We start from the raw sequence: 22,198 nt of genomic DNA on the forward strand, positions 1-22,198 counted from the left end.
AAAATATTAAAAATGTAGATAAATTCCATCAATCTGTAAGAACAGCCGGTTTAAAGAGATAAAGGTGAACTTGACAGAAGCGAGTCCTTAAATCTAAATTACCAGCAGTGGAGTGGGATTTAATATGTAAAAGACGGATTGTTCCAGAGTCTGGGAGCAGCTGGGGAAGTTCATATAAAAGCAGCAGGATCTTAGGAGTGCCTGGCACCGAGGTCGGAGAGGTGAACAATCCTCTTTTTCAATATGACTTCTTTTTATTCCCCCTCTAACTGGCTCCTTGTGTTGAAGTAGGAACTTTGCATTTAACAGCCAGTTCTTCTGGAGTCTGAACACAGGTCTCTGTGCGCTGCTCTTTCATCCATGCAGACTCATTTAAAAAAAAAAATCCCCTGCCGTCTATTGCTTCATCTCTACCTCTGCCAATCTATCCTTTCTTTGCTTTCCAGAGACACCAGTAAAATAAGCTGAAAGGTTTGCTTTGAGGGGAAAAAGAGAGGAAGAATTGGGACAAAAAAAAATAAAAAAACCATATAAAAACTCGATGAAGTTGGCTGAAATGCATCATTCCAAGACCATGTCAATAAATGAAGAAGGCTTCATTGTAGACTCTTCTGTTTGTGCTAAATTGTTGCAACTATTCTGAAAGCAAATAACTCTCAGAAAGAGATTAAAGCAGTGCCTGCCACGTCCTGGATTAAAGGTGCCATTAGTTTCCACATTTAACATATAATAGGCATCCAGAATCAATTACCCCACGGTGCTTTTCCATCTGCATTAGGTAATAACACCCTGAATGAATCCCTAAGACCTTTTCCCGTCACTGAGAGTGTGCAACATGTGAGTTTTATCCAAACAGGCCTGGAGGAAAAAAATTAAAAAAAAGTATCCAAAGACAGCTTTCAACTTCGCTTTTCCATAATTAGTCTTCCAGTAAAATTAGAGCGTACGATTGATGTTCCTTCCTGACAGCTTGGTAAGCCATCTAGATCCAAATGTGGATGCTTGCACCCATTTCAAATTAAGACGTACTTCTTCTTTCAAGAGGGATTACGCTCAAACCGCTGGAATCCAGCGTCAGGATGGATAAACGTATTCCCAAGTCTGCAGGTTGCACCCTCTTGGAGCAGCGTTTACGTCTGTAGTGATAATTAACAACACAACACTTTGTAAGACAAACAAGTCTGGCTCAAATGAAAATATATGCAATCCAGTTCGGTCCTGTTTCAATTAAAACCAGTCCAATTCATTCAAATACAGTCAGATGCCGATCCAGTTACGTACTCTTCTATGCAATTCTAAGATGCAGTTTGCAAAAATCTATCAGCCAAAACAGGAAGGGAACAACTTTATTTCAACAAAAGAAACCTCCAGGAGAACCAAACAGAATCTTTTCTGTGGAGAAAAATAAAAACAGACTCTGTTATAAAGTTTTTCTCAAACAAGGACAAGATGCAGCTAAACTCAGACACGAGTCAGGAATACATTTTATAAAAAGTAAAACGAGGCGTGCACAACGTTAAATGGACCAGTCACTTTCTCCAAGAAGACGACACCGTTAAACATTTTATGACTCGGCCAAGTTCACTTCCTACAGGAACACAAAGAAACAGCTAACAAAGTTTTAATGGTAGCGATAGCTTTGTTAATAACTTTGTCTAGAAAGGAAACAGAGAAACATCACAGCCCACAACCAGGAGTTACTTTAATAACAGCTCTCACAAGGAAAGAGACACGGCTAAACAGAGACGCATCAGACCAGCTGTACCTTTAGTTGGAAAGGAAACCAGAGGACGGGAAGTTAAAGAAAATATTTCCATCAATTTGTATTTTTTACGGGGAAGAAAACTGGAGCAGGTGCCTCTTCAGCGCCTTGGAAGGAAGTTTAGTATTTAACTTTCTTTGGGAAATGACGAGCACAAAGCTGTAACCATCGGCTGTATCCAGCTAAACACAGCAACACCAAGCCAGTAGCACCTTCTATACTAAAATATACTGCTCAAAAAATAAAGGGAACATTTCACTTTAATTTTGTGTGTGGCTCCAAATCCAGGCCTCCATTGGTTAATAAATTTGATTTCCATTGATGATTTTTGTGTGATTTTGTTGTCAGCACATTCAACTTTGTACAGAAAGTATTCAATGAGAATATTTCATTCATTCAGATCTAGGATGTGTTATTTGAGTGTTCCCTTTATTTTTTTGAGCAGTGTATATGAAGAGTGCACAAAATTGGTAACCACAGCTGTATTTCTATTAACGATAAAATTGCCCAATTTGAAATCACAAAAACAAATTTACTTAATGGAAACACAATTTAAAAAAATTCTCAGTTTTTCATAAAAAAGTTTTTGTGTTGGGATAAAGTGGTTTTTCATCCATATCGAAACCCTTTTGTTGCATCATGAGTCACATGATCAACAACCGGATGTTACTACTGGCGGAAACGTCGAAGAAGACGACAGGAAGTGGTAGGAGAAGGATGTTTTGTTTTGTTTTTTTTCACCAGAGCCCTCACAGCATCACACAGTTCATAAAACATTGTGTGTCATTCAGAATGTTCTTCTGTAAAATGGCCGACTGCAATTTCCCCAAATCGCCGCATACGTATCCGCTCTTCTCGCTCCAACGCCTGAATAAGACGCTGGCTTCTCCTCTGATTGGCTGAATTATGAAGATAATCTCATGTAACTCTTTACATCAGTCACTGCCATAATGTTTAATGATTTGCTACGTTCATGTATGATTTTAATTGAATTTTTTATTTAATGGAAACACTCCAATTACAAAATTGTGTTGTTTTTTCCACATTAGCAGAATATTGACAAAGATTTGCTCACATCTGTAATGGAAATGCAGATTCTGAAGCCAGAAGTAGTTTCTATGAAGAAGCGAAACTAAGAGCTCTTATGGTAGCAATAACTCAAGTAATGCATAAATGGATAGTAGCAGGGGAAAGTGAGATGGTGAGAAAATGTGTCATCATAAAGTGTTTCACTGCAAAACTCTGGCTTTATAGCAGATTTAGCATTTTCCCGTTTGTCTAGTTCATGCTCACACACATGTAGATGCGAGCTCGGCGTGTCTGGGATTTGTTTTTCACAGTTTGGGTGATGCTGATGGGAAATCCAGCTGCTTGGTTGCGTGTGAGAAGTTCAACCTCAACACAGCAAAGTGTCCCAGCTTTTTGCCACTTGTCGACGGCGCTAATAAAGACGTAGCGCACTTATTAGGGTTTGTGGTGCAGCCATTTTTCCCTTTGCTTTCCTCACTGATACCTTCATCATATTCTGCTCTGAGTTGCGTTACAAGCTGTTTCAGAGTGACATGAACCCTTTTGGATCGTTTGCTGGTGAAACTGGGTTCATCGTTCTTCTGTCCATCCAAACAGATGATGACGACTAATGTCTTCTCTTGACTTCACCAAAAAGCTTAACTTTATTTAAACCACATGTTGGGGTTACATTTAGTTCAAGTATTTGACCTCTGCCTCAGTGGACCATCAAAGATGACCCACAGTTTCTTTTCTGCTTCTGAAAAACGGTTCTTCATGGGAAATAGTTTCATTTCCTTAATGTCGGATTTGTGCGTTTGTTGTTTTTCTTTGCTGCCAGAGTCGGAACAGAAAGCAGAAGTTCTGCTCGCATTCGCAGAGAATTACCAACTCTTTCAAGGTTTGAGTCTCACGCTGTAAACCAGATGCACAGGGGAAATCAACATAACCACAGGCTGTTATTAACGGCTGGCTTGGCTCTGTTCTCCGTTTTCATCGGTCTTTTCGTGATTAGGTTCAACAGAAAAGCGGGGGAGAACAGTTTGGGTGTTCCTCCTCGAGGGAAAAGTGTTAAATTGCAGTTTCTCCATAAACGTTTCTGTGCTTTTTGCAGAGCTAAAAGAAAAGAAAAGAAAAAAAAAACTTCCCAAAAACCATGTTTCACTTGAGATGCTGCAATTATCTGTTCAGATCCTGTTTGGACCTGCTGGAACCGTCCACCATGCGTTCTGAGCCCAGTGCAGGATGTGATGCATTTCAGATCTGTTCATGTTTTTGATTCTTTGACACCTAAATGTGTGAGATCAGACAAAGGTCACTTCAGTAAATACATATGCAGTTTTAAATTTGATCAGAATCACCCATCCATCTTCTACCCGACCCCAGCGGCGTAAGGGAGGGGTGCTGGTGCCTATCTCCACCTGTCAACGGGCGAGCGAGAGGCGGGGTCACCTGGACGGGTCGCAACAGGCGACACAGAGACAGACAATCACACACACAGCGAAGGCGAGTTTACAGAGGCCAGCCATGTGGGAGAAAGCCGGAGTACTTCCTCATTTTTAAACATTAAATGATCATTTCATCGGTACTTGAGCAGATTTTTTTACTTTTTCACTCTTACTTGAGTAACATTTTAGGCTACTTCTACTTTGCCCCCCTCTGCCAAAACCTTATTCAACCTACAATCTTAGCACCAGTAGGGTATGTCTGTCTCAAAACTACCAGGTAACACATTATTAAAATCATAAAGACGCTTTTATCATTTAATAAAGGCAAATCTTGTAGAGTTTTACATAACAGACCCTGCATGTATCTCTTTTTAGCGGTGTGTTAAAGTCTAATTCTGAATAATTTTGTCTGCCTTCATCACGTTTAATAGCTTTGCTTTCTTCACACGTTCTCAACAGAAAATCCAAAAATATCAGCTCCTGGTTTATTTGAGTGTGGGTTTGGAGCAGCTGTGGTTTTTCACCTGTAGATGGATTTAAACAGACGCAGCTGTGGGAGAACAATGACTATTTATGAACCCGGATGAAAAATGGTGCACAAGTTCACTGGAACGCATCTCATTAGTGAAGGAAGTAATTCCTATACTGTCCTCCTTAACAAAGGCGTCATAAAAACAACTTTACCGTTTTATTATGAATTTTATTTAAGTTTTATAGTTCCAGTTTTTATTTTTATTTTGCTTTTGGTGTCTTTAAGAGGAGCATTTGTGGTCTTAAAATTAATGAGGATGCCAGATTCTGCTTATTGCTGTTTGGCTCATATCTTTTTCTTCTTTGCAGTTTTTGATCCAACTCTGTAAACACATCCAAAAATAAAATATAACAAAGATTTTATGTTACTCAGTAATTATTAATAGAGACGTGTCATATAGTGTTTATGAAATATGCCACATAAACTGGGATTTTGGTAAAATAAGTGAGGAAACTGATCCGTTTGGAGCGCCATAGCTCGGTTTTACTTTGCAACCAACAAACTACTTCAAGCTTAATCAGGTCACAAGATGTTTGACTTTCTTTGACTGATATCACATTTTGGTATCTTGTAAAATTTTAGCAATATAGATGCAAGTATTTTCAAATATCTTGATCTTTTCTTTAGATCTATTTTTCTTTAGTGTTTTTTACATTAATTTACATCAATGTATCCATTTGTCCTCTTGCAATTTTATGATTTTTTTTATTTTAAAAATAAAAACAGGAATCAAATGTTGGTTCTTTAAGATTTACACCAAATTTCCTGTAGTAGATACTTGTCAGTAGCTATAAATTGACTTTTTTCAGAAGGTCATGTAACATTAGTGGCTCTGAAATAGTTTTATGTGGCTGGACAGGAGGGAAAAATGTATTTTCCGGTTGGAAAGTTTGAGTTTGTGGCATCGTCTCCCAGACATTTTTGGCCCTCTGAAATGTTTAAGTTAATATTTAGTTAGGTTTATTCTTCGTATGTAAAATATGTGCGTTAATTGTACGCTTTTTTGAGCAGTTGCTATCAGAACAAAGCTTTCCTGTCAAACCATCTCAAATTATTGTATTCGCTCCTCCAAACTATAATCCACTTTCGTTATATTGTAGCTCTGAAATTTTCCTTCAAAACTGAAATTGAAGTTTGTTTTTATCATTTCCTTCATAGAATATTACATGTGCCTAAAAACATACTATAATGGCCACCAGAAAGTACTTCTGCTAACTGTTTAAATATATATATTACGATAGGATTATATAAATTCTGCTTTTCCCCTGAGCCTTAAAAATGGCGGGAATCACCATAGCAACGAGTGACGAAGCATTTCTTAAAAATGCCTAGTCACTTTTCTTTCACATACCAAATCATCTTCAGTTTAATTACCAATTATTAATAAGTATATTTCATTGATATGAGGTTTTCTGTCGGTTGTTGGGTGAAGTAAATGCAATTAATCGAGACGTTAGCCACAAAGTTGTGTCAAGCTAACACCATTAGCATTCTTCTGTGCTGCTGGTTTCTCTCTAACGCGCCTTTCCCTCAGTCATCATTCCCCCTTCATGCCATCATCGTGCCCTTAAACCTCTATTATAATCAAGAAGCTTTGCTTATTTGGCTCCCAAATCCGCTTTGAGGATCAGGTTCTGCAGCAACTCTACTCGTCTCCACGGTAACGCAGAACATCTCCGGAGGAATGAGGCGTTTCCCGCTCTTTTGTCAGGGTCCATTTTGAGTGGGGCAGATAAAGTTGCACTAGATTTCATAAGCTGTGTGTGTGCGTGCGTGCGTGCGTGTGTGTGTGTGTGTGTGTGTGTGTGTGTGTTGGCATGTTTAAACTAATTGAGTTGGCTGTTAAACCCGGGTTTCTGCAGTCCTGAAGACATTCTGCAGGGTGGGGTGAAGCTTTAGTTCGGCATTAAGTTTCTCCTTAGCTGACTTGCCACTGGAATATACTTAATGGAAGTGCACACTCAAGTGTGTGTGGACATCTTGAGTGTGTGATCACAGGTGCCAGGGTTGGAACAACTCTGGACCTTTCCTATAAACAAATAGAAAGGAGCAGAAGACTCTCGAGTTGGTCTGTGGTTTACCTCACAAACTTGTCTTACTTTGTGATTTTGTTGTTTTCTTTGGTCAGAAATGTTGGACCAAATTTAAATAAATATAATTTATATGTAAAAGCCAGTGAAAGAAATATCCTGGTGCAAATGTTCAATGTTTATAGTTCAGGTTTGGCCAATTTTTAAAGTATAATTGCAAAATATGACGATGGATGGATGCATGCAAAAAGGAGTAAAGGTTTATCCATGACTACTTCTAGGAAAAAGACGTGGTTAATAACATAAGCAATGAGTTGGGGGCACTTTCCATAGTTAAAAAAAACAGAAGAGTTCAGAAAGACAATATTAGTAATAACACCATAAATGTCTATAAAAGTGATTCAGCTGTAAAAATAAACAGAATGGTGTACTTTCTGTCAAAAAAACACACAGAAAACTTCCGAAAGACTGTCCATAACAGACACAACTGAAATAAATTACACTGAGCTAGGTGTACTTTCTATGGCCAAAAACATAGAGAGTTCACAAAAACAATACCATCAATAAAACCATTAATAGATAAGTCTAAAAAGTGTTAGAACTAGGGGGAAAACACTGAACAAGATGGTAAAAAACATAGTTCATACAGATAATACCAGAAGTAACACCATAAATTACTGTCCATAAAATACACACATGAAAAAGAAGCACTGAACCAGTAGTACTTTCTACAACACGAACCATGTTCACAAAGATAATGCCACTAGTTACACCGTCCATAACAAAACAAAACTGAAGAAAGACTGAACCAGGCATACTTTTAACATAAAAAACATGAATAGTTTACAAGTGGTAACACCATAAGTGACTGTTCATAAAATATGAAACTGAACAAGCACTGAGCCACTTGTACTTTCTACTGCAATAAACCTTGAAGTTCACAAACATAAAACCAGTAATAACGCCATAAATTACTGTGTCCATGAAAGAGACACAACTGAAAGGAAGAATACAAATATAGTCTTCAAATGTAAAGACACTAATGTAAGCCCTGGGTCAGGTGTCCACTTTCCAGTATTGAAGAACAAAGAGACCTCTGTTAATTCAGTTTATTGGAAATAATTCTTTAATGGATGGCAGCAAAATCAAATAGAGAGTGGGGAAAATTGATCTTTATGTTTTGCAGCAGCAGCCTATAGATGCTAGTTCAGCTGCTAGCGGAAAACCCTTAAACCAAATCTTAAAATGGATAAAGATAAATCTTTATACCTTCATGTCGCTATCAAGCTCATCTGAAACTGATGTTTTATCTTCCTCACTTGTCACAAGTGCATTTATCTGCTACTTTGAATTTATCCCAAACCTGTCACCTTCATTGTTGGCTAACGTCGACCGTTTTGTGCTTCTCAGATTCAGAGGTCAGCGCTCTTCGTCAGACGACACTGTCCATCCTCATGGCCTCTGAACTGTTGACCTCCGACTCTTCCTCGGCTCCGCTTGGCCCCGGCAGCACGCAGTACCTGCTCAGCGTTGCCCAGGTGGGCCTCAGTGCGAGTGTGGACTGTCCTGACCTGTGGAGAGGCGCCGAGCAGAGACACCAGCTTCTGGACAGTCTGCTGCGTAGCCCACTTTATGAGGTGAGGGAGCTAGCATTGGAGAGTGTCCTGAGGAAGCTGCATGAAGAGGAGGGGGACGAAGCCAAGAGAAGGCCTCTGTGGCTCAGTGAGACCACCGTGGCCGACCTGACCAACATGGCCGTTCATGAGCGACACCAGCAGTGTTTAGCAAAGGTGAGACGCACACAATCACACAAAAGCACAAGTGTGTTTCTGGTGTGACTGTAGCTATGTTCCCATTCATTTACCGTGTGAATTTTGAGTGAACTTTTAGAATCTTTTTTCTCTTTTTTCTCAAAAAGAAAAAAGAAAAATACAATTTAGGCATGTTTTCTGTGTCAGATTTTCAAGTGTCTCATGGCTGGACAATGCATTAATGACAATATAGATAGTGATAGACATGTGATCAATATCAATAGATATTACATTTGAGAGAATATTCAATAATTTCGCTGGACTTGAGTGGCTAAATCCAGAATTCATGGGTGGCAACAGCTAATTTGCCAGGTAAGTCTTTGGTTACCTAGCAACTCACTCACTCTTTGGTTACCTAGCAACTCACTCACTCTTTGGTTACCTAGCAACAGCCTGTTGAGTAACTGGCGCAGCAGCAGTTTAAGGTTTTGCCACTATGGCTCATAACTTAGCTAAAAATAAAAAACAATACCATGGAGATAAAACTGGATAAAAGAGGAAACGTCATGCCACCAGTTTGGTGGTATTTCAGATATTTAAAACAGAAAACTAATCAATCATTTTTGATATGAAACTCTTGTATTGTGATACGTTTTTCGGCCATGTTGTGATTTGTCTTTTGTTGTCCTGACATGGGCCATACATTTAAGAGAAACCTCCAAACATAGAGCTTTATGCCTCTGGTAAGGCACAGACCCACCAGTGGATGTAAGCGTTCCACCACTCCCATCCCAGCCTAGAGTGCTTCTCCTTGGCCACTCTGGGGAGTGACAGCTCCCCTCCTTAATGGAGGTTTGGACCCACCATTGGATGGGAAAATTCGCTATGTTGGAATTTATTCTGCAGAATGTGTTTCCATCTCCTCTTTAACGTTTCCTTTTTCTCAGAAGAGCCAAAACCGACCTTAGGCAAGCATGAAATTGGGGAAATTATTTTGAATTTTCCATTTCCATCAACATTTTATAAAGTGACACTTCAAAATACACATAAAAACACCGATGGAAACAATACTTCTCTTTGTAGGTTTGCTTTTTAGCTCATTTAGTGGGAAATGACCTGCAAATACTTCCACCGTGAGTTAACCTCTCTCTTTCCAGGTCTGCACTCCAGAATGCTGCAGGAATGTTAGCTCAGCAGAAAGACGAAAACTAAAATAGCTAGAGCTGGAAAAAAGGGCATCTGGCTGACTTTCTCTTCCTCCCTCTGGTCCTCTCAGGTCCTGCAGGTGTTGTGTGTGTTGGGCTCCAGCAGTGAGCTCTTGTGGAAGGACGGAGCAAAGACTTTGTCCCAGGAGGAGGTTCTGATCCACCTACTTACTCTGGCTGAGAACTTTACTCACAGGTTGGTAAAAATCCTTTGTTCTGACCATAAGAGTGTCTGAATTTGTCTCGTTCAGCCCAAAGTTTATTATTAATCTGTTAAATTCAGTAGCTTAAAACTGATCTGTGAAATGGAGAAGACACATTGAGCTACATTTATCCTGCTGATCTTTTAAGTGTCTCTGAGAACAGTTTGCAAAGATGATTTTAATAAATCTCTGCAGTTTAAACAATATATGGCCTGCAGGTAGACAGAGAAACCTGAAGCTTGTGAAATGTCAGAGTCAATAATGTAGGCTTAATGGATAAATAAATAAATCTGAATGTCATCAGCATAACAGAAACTTCATGTTTTCTAAAAGTGAAATTACATAAAAAATAAAAGGGTAACAAGTACAGAACCCTGTGGAACTTCTAATTCTTTACAATATTATCATTGTAAGTATCAAATGCAGCCCTGAAATGTATCAACACAAGTAAAGCACAACTCTGTCACATGATCCCAAGGCAATATAATTTATAATTTATAACTTTCAGTTTTGGGAATCCTGTGCAGTCATGAGGCAGAGATTGGATACTTCTGTCATCTAGATATTCATCAGATCCAAAATAGAGCTATTGGTTAAAGAAAAACTGCTGTAAATCGGTTTAAATATTTTGAAAAGAGAGGTTGGTGGTTGCTATGAATTCAGATTAATCCAGATTAGTAGGGAAAATACAGCCTAAACTAAAATCAAGTTTTAATTAATAAACTTAAAAGCCCTGTAAACAGGAAACAATGTCAGACGTTCTACTTTATTGAAACAACTGATAGTTAAATGAATACAATCAATCAATTAAGTTTATTTGTATATCACATTTCAGCAGGAAGGCAGTTCAAAGAGCCTTACATGATAAAAGCTAAACATTTTTATGAAGAAAGTCATAGAGAAATCAAACAACAATCGAAGAAGCATTACACTTTGATGAGTGCCGTCACAACTCAGTGTTTCTCTGAACAGGAGGGGTTTTATTTAAAGGAATCCAGCGTTTCAGCTGTTTTGCAGTTTTCTACATGGCTCAACAGGGCTCTGTTAGCATAAAGAGAAGCATGGGACACAGCAGGTCCTTTCCTTATTTTAACTTACTGTCCAAACAGCATCAAAGCTGTCCATTCCCAGCCTCTAGCTCTGACAGATGACAGACATAGATCTGCTGGTACCATTTGGGCTTTCAGAGTGAGAATCCATGCAGGAGGGGACACACCGGGTCGCTGGCTGCACCTGGGCACCACTTCGCTTCTTTCTGTGGGGTTTTTGTGCTTGCTTGGCAGCAGCTCTGTAGTTACCCTACTGTCCCTCCAGCCACAGAGGGGGCATTTGCAAAATAAAATCCAAGGCGTGGAAATGTTTCTGCGGATGAAAGCTGATATTTATGCTCTGAAAGGCCTTCATCTGCACCATTATCCTGCTGTAAGACTAATCACACCTGCCTGGCATGAGGCAGTGTTTTCGTCAGTTTATGAAAGAGTCGTGAGTCATGAGTCCTCTGTCTTTTACCGCAAACTCATTTGGCACTTGGTGTTCCAGTTCATGTGTCTGTGCTCAGACGGTAAGCCCTTGGATGTCCACTGGCAGACACACACACACACACACACACACACCTTTTCTTGACAAGCCACGGCTGTACTTTTCTCACCCCGGACAAGAGAATACAGGCTTGAATAAGGATTGCATTACAAAGCCTTGTGAAGCCTTTTCCTGGCCACAATCTCTGCACACAGGGATCCACTTTCCCTCCAGCGCGGCCCCTGGGTTATGATTAGAGCTCAGGAGGGATGGGATTGGGTTGCCGGTTGTCCTTGTCTGCCATGTGATTAAATGGCACTCTGGGTATTGTGACTCAAAATGTCGTGGTGAGTACCAGCACACTTCTTTTGTGTACAGTAAGGCAAGAAAGTGGAGGTATTAGTGTGTGAAGGATGGCAGGAAGCCCTAATTGGACCCTATGACCTTTATTTGTGATTATTTCTTAAATATTAATTAAACTGATTTCAAGTAATAGTATAAGTAATTGTTTTGTATTGTATTGAGCTAGAAGATTATCATGTCTTAATTAGTACTAACCTGTTCAGAGAAAACAATTCACTACATAGTGATTCATTATGTTGTACTTGTAGTCTGTTACCTGATTCATTAATGTAAGATCTACAGAGAAATATATCACATTATCATCAGCATAACAACAAACCCTTTTTAAAAGTTTCACAGAGCGAAATTATATAAAAATAAAAAGGGTAACGAGTACAAAACCCTGTGGAACTCCATTTCTCACTCTTACTTTATTGTCATTGCACAAAGACACAGCATTGAATTTGGCAACGAAATGTTGTTGCTTGGTTACCAGAGCACACAGACAAAAATACTGCGAAACAACAGGTGTGACTAAAAATACACAACTGTTACTAATGCATAAAAAAACAAATAAAATTTAGGTATTTTAGTATATTTAATTAAAAGTCCTGACTTTGAAAAATGTTACAAGTCGATTTGATTTTAAATCTATTGCTCATAAAAAGCCAACCACTGATGATGTAAGGCAAGCGAGTCCAAGGTAAAAAAGAATAAAAATATACTTATTAAATTAATAAGTATATTTAATTGGGGGGAAAAAACAAAACTTAGGCCTACAAAGTATTTTGATCTTGTTAAATTTGGTCCGACATGTCCAAAGTTTGGCCAGGAGTTCAGTTTGCTGTGTAGAAATTAAAGTATCGGATTAAAATTAATAAGATAAAGCAGCAGAGCTGAGATTTGGTGATTATATGAGCTGTTTGATGTTCTGTTTCAGTGTGGAGCTCCTCTGTGCTGCAGTAACACTGGCCTCCCAGCTGGTGGTGGCGCTGGTGAGCTCTGACCATCAGGTACAAAACTCAGAGATGTAATTCCTAAACATCTGATATTTAGCTGCTGAATTTATTTGTTAAACTCAACAGCTGGGTGGTTTTTCTGCGGCCGTGTTCATGTTTGTTTTAAACGTAGGATCCGGGTGCAGTGGTGTGTTTCGCCCAGTGGGGGGCTCTGGTGCGCTCCTGCTCTGCTGAAGATCAGCCGGTGGAGGTGAAGCTGATGGTCGCCAAGGTGCTGGTCACCTGTTCATCCACGCTGATGACCAACCCTCAGCTGCCGCTGGGTGAGTCAGAGCAGCAGAACAGAACCCGGTTCTTCCTTCCGGCTCCAGAACTTCACAGTGTTTGGGTTTCCTGTTCTGCCGTTAGGTTTAGCTGCTACCGTGTCGCTGTGGAGCAGTCTGTTCACCCTGCTGCAGGACGAAGACCAGGAAGTGAGAGACGCTGCCTCCGACTTCACCTGCTGCGTGCCAGCTCACCTGCTCAGCTCAGGTAAACTGGCATCCCAGCTGCTGGCCACAACTTCAAAATAAGACTTCCTGTCTCAAGAGTTTCAGTTTTATAAAATGGGAAATTTAAAAAAATTTTTTGCTTTTTGTTGACTGAAAGTACGGTTTATGGAAGAAAACTGTCAATGTAATTAAATACAGTTTAGATGTAAATAGATGCAGCCTGATGACATCACTGATATGCTAATGAACACATGACATCATCACCAAGTTTAAACATGAGCAGGAAGCTCTATTCATCCAACCATTCATCCATTCATCCAACCATTCATATATTCATCCAACCATTCATCTATTCATCCAACCATTCATCTATTCATCCAGCCATTCATCTATTCATCCATTCATCCAACCATTCATCCAACCATTCATCTATTCATCCAACCTTTCATCTATTCATCCAACCATTCATCTATTCATCCATTCATCCAACCATTCATCTATTCACACAACCATTCATCCAACCATTCAACCATTCATCCAACCATTCATCCAAACATTCATCCATTCATCCAAACATTCATATATTCATCCATTCATCCAACCATTCATCCGTCCATCTGTTCGGCGTTTGAAAGGTTTTTGTCTGCAGAAAATCTTTAATCTGTGGTTTGAGTCATGAAATGTTTTCTGACATTAAATCCATGTAGGAACATCACCTAAACCAGAGGTTCCCAAACTGGGGGGCGCCCCCCAGTTTGGGAACCTCTGACCTAAACAAACGCATCACTTCTCCTATCATCACGTTGAATCTGCTTCGGTAGTTAACTGTGAAAACAGCAACAATAACCCAACGCCTCCAATGTAAAAACACTCATCTAAACAGGCATAAATATATCCTGGTGTTAAAAAGTTTGACATCATTTCCTGCTCAGGGTTGAGGCGCATTCCTGGAAGGAAGGGCGCTAATTCTGGTTTAGCAGTTTGGAAGTGAGAGAGTGTGTTTGTGTGGTTATGTGTCACTCTGTTTGGAACGTATGAGGCCTGTTTACTGAAGGACTGTATAATGTGACCCAGTGGAGCTTGCTGACAGACACATTAATGCCAGGTTTAGCCTCTCAGATGCTCCATGAGGGGACTGACACCCTGACTGCTGTTCAGACTCATAAACAGCCTTCTTGCTGCTTCCTGGCCTCATTTGGCTGCTTTCCTTCACTTCTCCAGGTCCCCTGCAGAATCACACCCTCTTTTAGTCTTTGCACCACTGGATGTTGTCACTTAGCCTGCCATGAAACTGCAAAATAAAAAGAAATTGCAAAATAAAAAATAGCTGCAGGGTTGTTATCACAAAGGCCTGTTAGAAATACAGTATTTGGTGCTTTTTGCTCTCCATGAATTTCCTGTTTGTGTCCTATTCAAATGTAGTTCCACAGTTGATCAGAGGGGCCCAAAGTGTGGTTCAGGGGCCGTTTGTGGCCCATGGAATGACTTTGTGTGGCCTCTGGCTGCATGTTCTGGAGAATTTATTTGAGATTTTTCAAATCTAACTTGAAAAATCTGCTACAGATATGTAATCATTAACTGCATGGGTGTGTGTGTGTGTGTGTGTTGTGTTGCGCCAGTGATTAAGCCTGTGTGTTTGTCTGTGTAGTGTGAAAGTCATTTGTAGCGTCATATTTTCTTTGTAATTTGTCAGAAGATTCCAGATATGAAGCAGCTTCTGCTATAATCTGGTACAGATCACCAAATGTTAACATTTAAGTTTGAGCTGTATGTTGTGTCTTTTCATATAATTTATTGTTATTATTATTATTATTATTTTTAGTTTAAAAATGGTACATATTTGACTGACCTGCACAAACATTTAAAAGAAGAAATCTTGAAGATGGACTGACCCACATCCTCTCCTTATTGCTGAGACATTTGACCCCAAAATGTAACCTTCACTGTAAATCAAAGTCTCTAATTTACGGTAAAATACCGACGGCTGTGGCTGCCAGAATTTTGCTGTATTTTTACGATAAAATTCAGCTAAAATTCAGAGTTGTCTGTATTTTACTGTAAATTAGAGACATTCTTTGTTTTGTTATTTTAAAAGTGAATCATTATTTCTACTTCTCATATATTGTTGACTAAATTAAATGTTTTAAATTAAGGGTTAAATGTTGTTCTTACCTTAAAAATCAGAGCCTGCTTCTGTCAGGCTTGCTGTTTAATGTTTCTGCAAGCGTTTTTATTTATGTTCTATATAAATGAGACCAGACAGGGTGAAGATAAGACACTATCAGCTGAGAATCAGGTAGAAACCGAGGTCAGCACCATGACTGGGACGGAAAGTTTCCTTTCTCTACGACAGGAAGAAAACACAATGGACATGATTACAGAGCGGCTCGTCGTCCTCCGTCCATTCATAGTCACGGCTCCTTTGGAGAACACTTATTTCTTTGTGGGCGGCAAAGTTTCACTTTTCATTACGAGAAAGAAAACTGAATCTACATTTTGATCGTGCTGTTCCACCTTGGAGCTCCACAGTGAAGAACTAAAGGGAGAAATTGCACTATTATGTTTTATGACTGTAATACTGAAGTTGTTTCAACTCATTCTGTCTTTTTTTCCGCCTCAGGTGAAGCAGTGTAGCTTTACATGGAAGGCAGTGTGTGTGTGTGTGTGTGTGTGTGTGTGTGTGTGTGTGTGTGTGTGTGTGTGTGTGTGTCGGGTTTATGACCCGCCGTTGCTGAGTCGAGTATCTGAGGCGTTAGCAGCTTCAGACGGAGGTGGCAAAGCCTGGTCCTTTGATATGGAGGACTGGGAAAGCTATGGTTAAAAAACCTGTTCAGCAGCGTGAATTAATCCACAAACAAGCTCAGAAAATACTAAATAAAAGTCAAACAATTATACACAAATGGTTATAAAGAACAGAAATTTAATAGTTTGGATTTTAACCCCCCAAAACCGAAGATTGCAGACATTTAAGCTTTCTTATGAGTGTTTCAGACGTTTGTGAAGCTTGACCTGTTTTTGTACAGCGGATATTTTGTTCTGGACAGGAAGAGGAAATCTAATTTAACCCCTTAAGGTTCCCACCACACTCTTTAGCATTAATACCTTCAGACTAATTACGTCGGAAATGAAGCTCCACCAGCTGGATTAGCCCATGAGAAAATAGCAGTTCACTGACTTTTTTTAGCCGATCACCAATCTTTTAAAAAGCCTGACCTGCTGATTCCAGTTTTGGAAGATACCGATTGGTTTTCCTGCGTTAAATACACAAAAAAATCTATTTGACTGCCTTTAGTTGCATTGATTAGTGCAACAGTGTCTTCACTGGTCTGGCTAAAAACTCAGTCCTCCAGCTGCAGCTGATCCAGAACGCTGCTGCTGGCCATCTGACTAAAACCAGGAACACTGTAAAAACACAAAGTCTTACCAAGCAATTTGGTCTAGTTTCTAATCCAAATATTTTAGAACACTTGAAATAAGGAAAACAAATTTACAAGTAACTTTTTAGTAAAATATAGAAACTTGTTTAAGTAAATAATTCCTTAATATTGATGAAAAAGTTCTTGTCCTATTGCCAGATAAATTAACTACAAAAGGACTGAAAAACATCTTCTTATAAGTTAAATAATCTGCCAATGAAACCAGTTCTTTTTCATCAATATTAAGGAATTATTTACTTAAAACAAGTTTCTATATTTTACTAAAAAGTTACTTGCAAGTTTATTTTCCTTATTTCAAGTGTTCTAAGATATTTGAACTAGAAACTAGACCAAAATTCTTGGTAAGACTTTGTGTTTTTGCAGTGTATGCATGGCTGATTACCATGCTAAAGGGTAGTTAGCATGGTCACTGATGACGGCGGATAAGCGGTTTTCCTGTAATATTAAGTTGTTTTTCTGTCATTAGCACATTTAGCAGCACGTACACAAAGTTGATTGACAGCGCTAAGACCTGCCTCCTGGCTCTGATTGGTTGTTTTTGGTGCATTTCATCAGGCAGCTATTGTAGCACGAGGATGATCATTCATAGATTATTTGTCTCATCAGAAACTGTCGTGACTTGGAGACGGTTTTAACAAATATACTGAAACATTTTTAAATAACAGTTATCTGCTACAGCTTTAGTTTTCTCCTACAATCATTAGCTTACTGTTTGCACAACATTCATCTCTGGTGTTCATGCATTGTGCTGACAAACCAGCCTCAGTGAGCCGTGAACAAACAAACCCTCAAAGTGACCTACTTTGATTACCGTAACAGTGCAGCACAAAGTGCCATTCATGCTTTTTTTCCCGGCAACATTCATTTAATCTTGATGACACAGATTATTAACCTGACACAACGGAGAGCCGCTCATTAAACAGAGCCAGTCTTTTATTAACACGATGCTCTCTCAGCTGCTAAACTTCAGTTTGTGTCATCTGAGCAGAGTTAAAAAGCAGCAACACAGAGAGCAGGGATTTGTGGCCTCAGGCTTTACATTTGGATCAAATCAGCTGTAATCTGAGGCATACAGAGACGTGGTGTTTGTGAGTGGGAGTGATGTTTCCCTTGTTAAAGCCAATGAGATTTTAATTTCTCAGCTGAAATAAAGTCACATGTTTGGTAGAGTGATGACTGGTTTGTTGCAGTGTTTGTTTGACCATGGAAGTAGCTCAGTTTCTACTACAAATGTCTGCAAAATGTTGTCTCTTCACAATTGCAATGAATTGAATTGCAATTAATTGAAACACAATTAAAATCACACAAGTTTGTTCATAAGACGTTAAAAAACATACAGCGCCATCATCCTCCAACTACTTCCTGTTGTCTTCTTCTTTGTGGTTTCTGCCAGTAGTAACATCCAGTTGTCATGTGACTCATGTGACATGAAAAAAGTATTTCGATTGAAATTCAGTTCTCAAATTAGGATTTTTTTTCACTTTAAGGAAAAATACACAAATGTTGTGTTGTTTCTGTTTTTCTTGTTAATATGTTAAAAACACTGCAAAAACACAAAGTCACACCAAGTATTTTTGTCTAGTTTCTAGTGAAAATATCTTGGTACGTTTGAAATAAGACAAAACTAACTTACAAGTTAACTTACAACTTTTAACTAAGATATAATAGTTTGTTTAAGTAACCTTAATGTTGATGAAAGATCATTATCTCCACTATAACATGGGAAAATTTCTTAAGAGTAAAATAATTTACCAGTGGAACTGGAACTTTTTCATCAATATTAGGGAATTATTCACTTAAAACAAGCTCCTTTATCTTGCTGAAAAGTTACTTGTAAGTTATTTTCTCAAGTGTAAAAAGATATTTGCATTAGAAACTAGACAAAAATCCTTGGCAAGACTTTCCATGTTTGCAGTGAAAGCATTTCTAGAGACCAGTCACCTTTGTTTTAATAATAAGATTTTAAGATTTTAATAGTACAATTCAAATAAAAAAACACCTAAATGTCAGGAGTTCGATACAAACTTTTATTCACTGATTCTTTCAGCTCTTTCCTTCCATTCAGTTTAAGCTCCTAACACAGACGATGTAACTTCGGGTTTCCAGAACCGGATCCTTGATGTGTAAATCGTCTCTGTTAGCTGTGAACGGCTGCAGATCAAGGTGAGTTTTCGGTCTGCAGGCCGCTGGCCTCCTGCTGAGTCAGCCTTTTACTTTCATGTGATCCTGTCGCTCCTTTCACCTCATACTTAAACGCTGCAAATCAGGAGCCTCCAGGATTTTCCCAGACCGTCACTTTTATGCTAATGCTCGCCGCTCCAGCAGCTTTGGCACTTTGTGTTGCCATGTTTCCTGTTGCTGTTGTTGCCCTTGGTCTCTGGCCTACTGCGTCCTCCCCCATCAGCTAGCAGAGGAAGTCGGGGTTGTAAAGTACGTGTTTTTATTTCACACCTTTCTCTATCTCACACCTCGGCTTCCTGGAGTCTCGGCTCCAGCTCGGCGTCTGCAGCGCGCGCTGAGGGTGCGACGGCTCGTCTGAAGAAGAAAGACTGCTGCTCTCACCTTTTCTGGAGGAGGAGATGCTGCTGCGTGTTTCTTTGTCGAGAGGCGAAAGCAGAGTTTGTTCTGCACTAAAAAACACAAAAACTACTGTTTTTAATGGAGTTTCTAGTGCAGATATCTTAACACGCTTGAAATAATTCAACAAAACTAACTTTTCAGCAATATAGGAGCTTATTTTAGGTAAATAACTCGTAAATATTGATGAAGAATTGGCAGCTTATACATTATGTTCACTTATAAAATGTTATAAGTCAAATAATCTGCTAGTGGAAATATTTTTCAGCAATTATTTACCTAAAATAAACTCGTACTGAAAAGTTACTTGTAAGTTAGTTTTGTCTTATTTCAAGTGTCTTAAGATGTTTGCACGTGAAATATCTCAACCAAAAATACTTTTTTTTGCATTTTTGCAGTGTATGCTTGTGTTCTATAGATTACAGGTGAATTTTGAACTGAATACTAATTAAATTTTTGGAAAATTCAGCATTTCTATAAAAATTATGCATAATCCTTGTATTTTTACACATTTGGTAATATTGCAGTCACAACCTTTATTTTATTGCCCCTGGAGAAGCATGGTGGTTGCAGAATCATGCTGTGGGATGCTAATCGGAGAATGTGTTGGCATAAATCACATTGCATCTTAAAGAAGGCCCTATTAAATCCTTTTTATTATTTTCCAAATTCCCCCAATGAAAAACAGTAAAGTTTGAGTTTTTATCAGGACAAAATGTTGTTTGAATTCCTCTGAATGCTCTGTAGACCCTTGTGAGCGGAACGGTTCGGACCTGCAGAGATCTGGTGAAAACAAACGCAGCTGGAGGAACGAAGTTCCAAGAGGAAACGCAGGAAGTGTTTCTCTGATTTCACTGTCCGGACTGGCCACCAGTAAACCCTCCAGTTCCCCACTTCCTGCTCCCAGTGGGACACTTGACTCTCCATCCAGCTGCAGAGACTCAGAGCTGATTACCGAACAGCAAAGATCCGGTTTTCATTCACCCAGACGACTCTAATTTAAAGATTATTCAGAAAAAAACAGAAAATAACTAAAATGTTCCTCATTAAATAGACTCACCAAAGATGTACTTTTGACCCCTTTGGTGCTTCTTCTCATTATTTCTTAAATACTTTTTGAGCTTCAACAGGAAGGAAATGAATTGAAGCAACTCATCATCAGATTACCTGTATCCTGACCAATGAGCCATCGATCTGTTCGCTTGTGGTTTTACGCCGTTGAAGCTTAAAATAACTGATATTTACACATTTAATCACCAAAAACACAAAATATGACCAAATATTTGATCTAGTGCAAATAAGACTAAAGTGAGTTAAAAGGAACTTTTCATCAAGAAAAGTTAGATCCGTCCGTCCATCAGGTTTGATATTAATACTTTAAATGTGTTGTAATTCCTCTAAGATAATAATCTGTGCTTCTGTGTTTCTGATTATAATCCAGCATATAATATAATCTAAGATTCACATTTTAAACATGGACACATTAATCCACAAACCACCTGGAGGTTAAAAACACCATTCATCCACCAACTGATCTGATCGAAGCAGAATCTCCACCGCACACACACACACACACACACACACACACACACACGCTGCCAAGGGAAAGACTATCCCCTTGAGAAAGGAGGCGTTTGGCTGCAGGAGCTGCAGGAGGGAGAATCAAGTCAAGCGATGTGTGAAACCTTTGTCGGGAAGATGACAAACACCACGCAGCTAAAATTTCCTGTTTTATCCCTGAACGTTGGGGAAGGCGGGGAGCGCAGAGGCCGAACTTCAGAGGCAGGGCTTCTGGGGAAAGAAAGGAATTTGTCACTCAGGCTCCTAAACTCTTAAATCTCCTCTAATACTCTACAATCAACGAGCCGTAGCGCGGCTTTCCCTCCGCGCTCAGACTTCAGGCTCTGCTCCGATTTTACGCCCCCTCTGCAGACATGAAAAGCTCTCTGGGCTCGCCGCCCCGGACCTGTTTGTGTGTTTTTAACCATTAGTGTGCCGGTGGCGAGGGCGGAGGATCGTACACCTCCACCTCACCCCAATTCCCACAGTGCTAGTGTTTTGGCTAGTGGCTCCCAAAGCCTTTTGAAGTCTGTGGTGTTATCAGGCTGACAGCTGTGGTGAGAGAGGCCGTGGTGGGAAAACAGCACACACACACGCACGCACGCGCGCACACACACACACACACACACACACACACACACGTATGAGCGAGCTGCTTTGTTTCTTTGCTGGCTTCTGTTTCCTCTCCTCACACTCCTGTCTCCACATATATATGTATCTATATGACCGTTCAGTCTTTAAAAGCCTTTTCATTTGAAGCTCATCTATTATGCAATATTCACTTTTTGTATGTTTTTATATTTCCATTTGGGTCTCAACTGCTTCTAAAAACAGCTGAAGGACTTAAAAACAACACTTTTTTTGGCAATAAGTTAATATTTTTGGGTGTCTGGAAAACAAGCCATTTCAAAAATCTCCCGGTTGTTAATCCACATTCAACTGCTGCCTTGCAACAAAAGCGGAGCTGGTCAGCTGGTTTTACTGCTGTATGCGCTGTACAATGGCTGCTGGAACCACTTGCTGTGTTCTTGTTGGTTGTGCAGGAGGCTCTACTTCTGCTTTTCAAAGATGTACAGTCGTATAATATGATTGTGTCTGTTTGGAGCCATTTTCACACGTTGGTGTAATCATTGAGTTTGGTGGTGTGGCCAGCAGCAGATTATTTGGATTTAAAGTGATAAGACGGCCTAAAACAGCCTATCAACAGACCTGAGCAGACTAAAATCTCATTATCTAAGAAGGATTTTGATTTTGGAACAGGTTTTTCAATTAGTTTGGACTGTTTGACACAATGCATTGAGAAAGAGAACCACAGCAGGTGAAAATGCATGCAGCATTTGTGACAAATCAGTAGAAATCTGTAGGAAAGCGTCTT

At 39.4% G+C, this 22,198-nt stretch overlaps 1 protein-coding gene across 1 annotated transcript in view; it reads left to right on the plus strand.

Moving 5' to 3' along the window:
• Positions 1–22,198, plus strand: part of LOC106958949 (thyroid adenoma-associated protein homolog) — a gene marked incomplete at its 5' end in the record, with an annotated part of 34,955 nt that overhangs the window by 9,000 nt on the left and 3,757 nt on the right. The window contains 5 exons of the mRNA XM_015051141.1: positions 8,191–8,570; positions 9,808–9,932; positions 12,740–12,812; positions 12,931–13,081; positions 13,167–13,289. Of these exons, the coding sequence (XP_014906627.1) occupies positions 8,191–8,570; positions 9,808–9,932; positions 12,740–12,812; positions 12,931–13,081; positions 13,167–13,289 (852 nt within the window). The remainder of the gene's footprint in view (positions 1–8,190; positions 8,571–9,807; positions 9,933–12,739; positions 12,813–12,930; positions 13,082–13,166; positions 13,290–22,198) is intronic.

This window comes from Poecilia latipinna, unplaced genomic scaffold, assembly GCF_001443285.1.
Source record: "Poecilia latipinna isolate Pla-1442-1.1 unplaced genomic scaffold, P_latipinna-1.0 Scaffold1033, whole genome shotgun sequence".
Classification (NCBI taxonomy): Eukaryota; Metazoa; Chordata; class Actinopteri; order Cyprinodontiformes; family Poeciliidae; genus Poecilia; species Poecilia latipinna.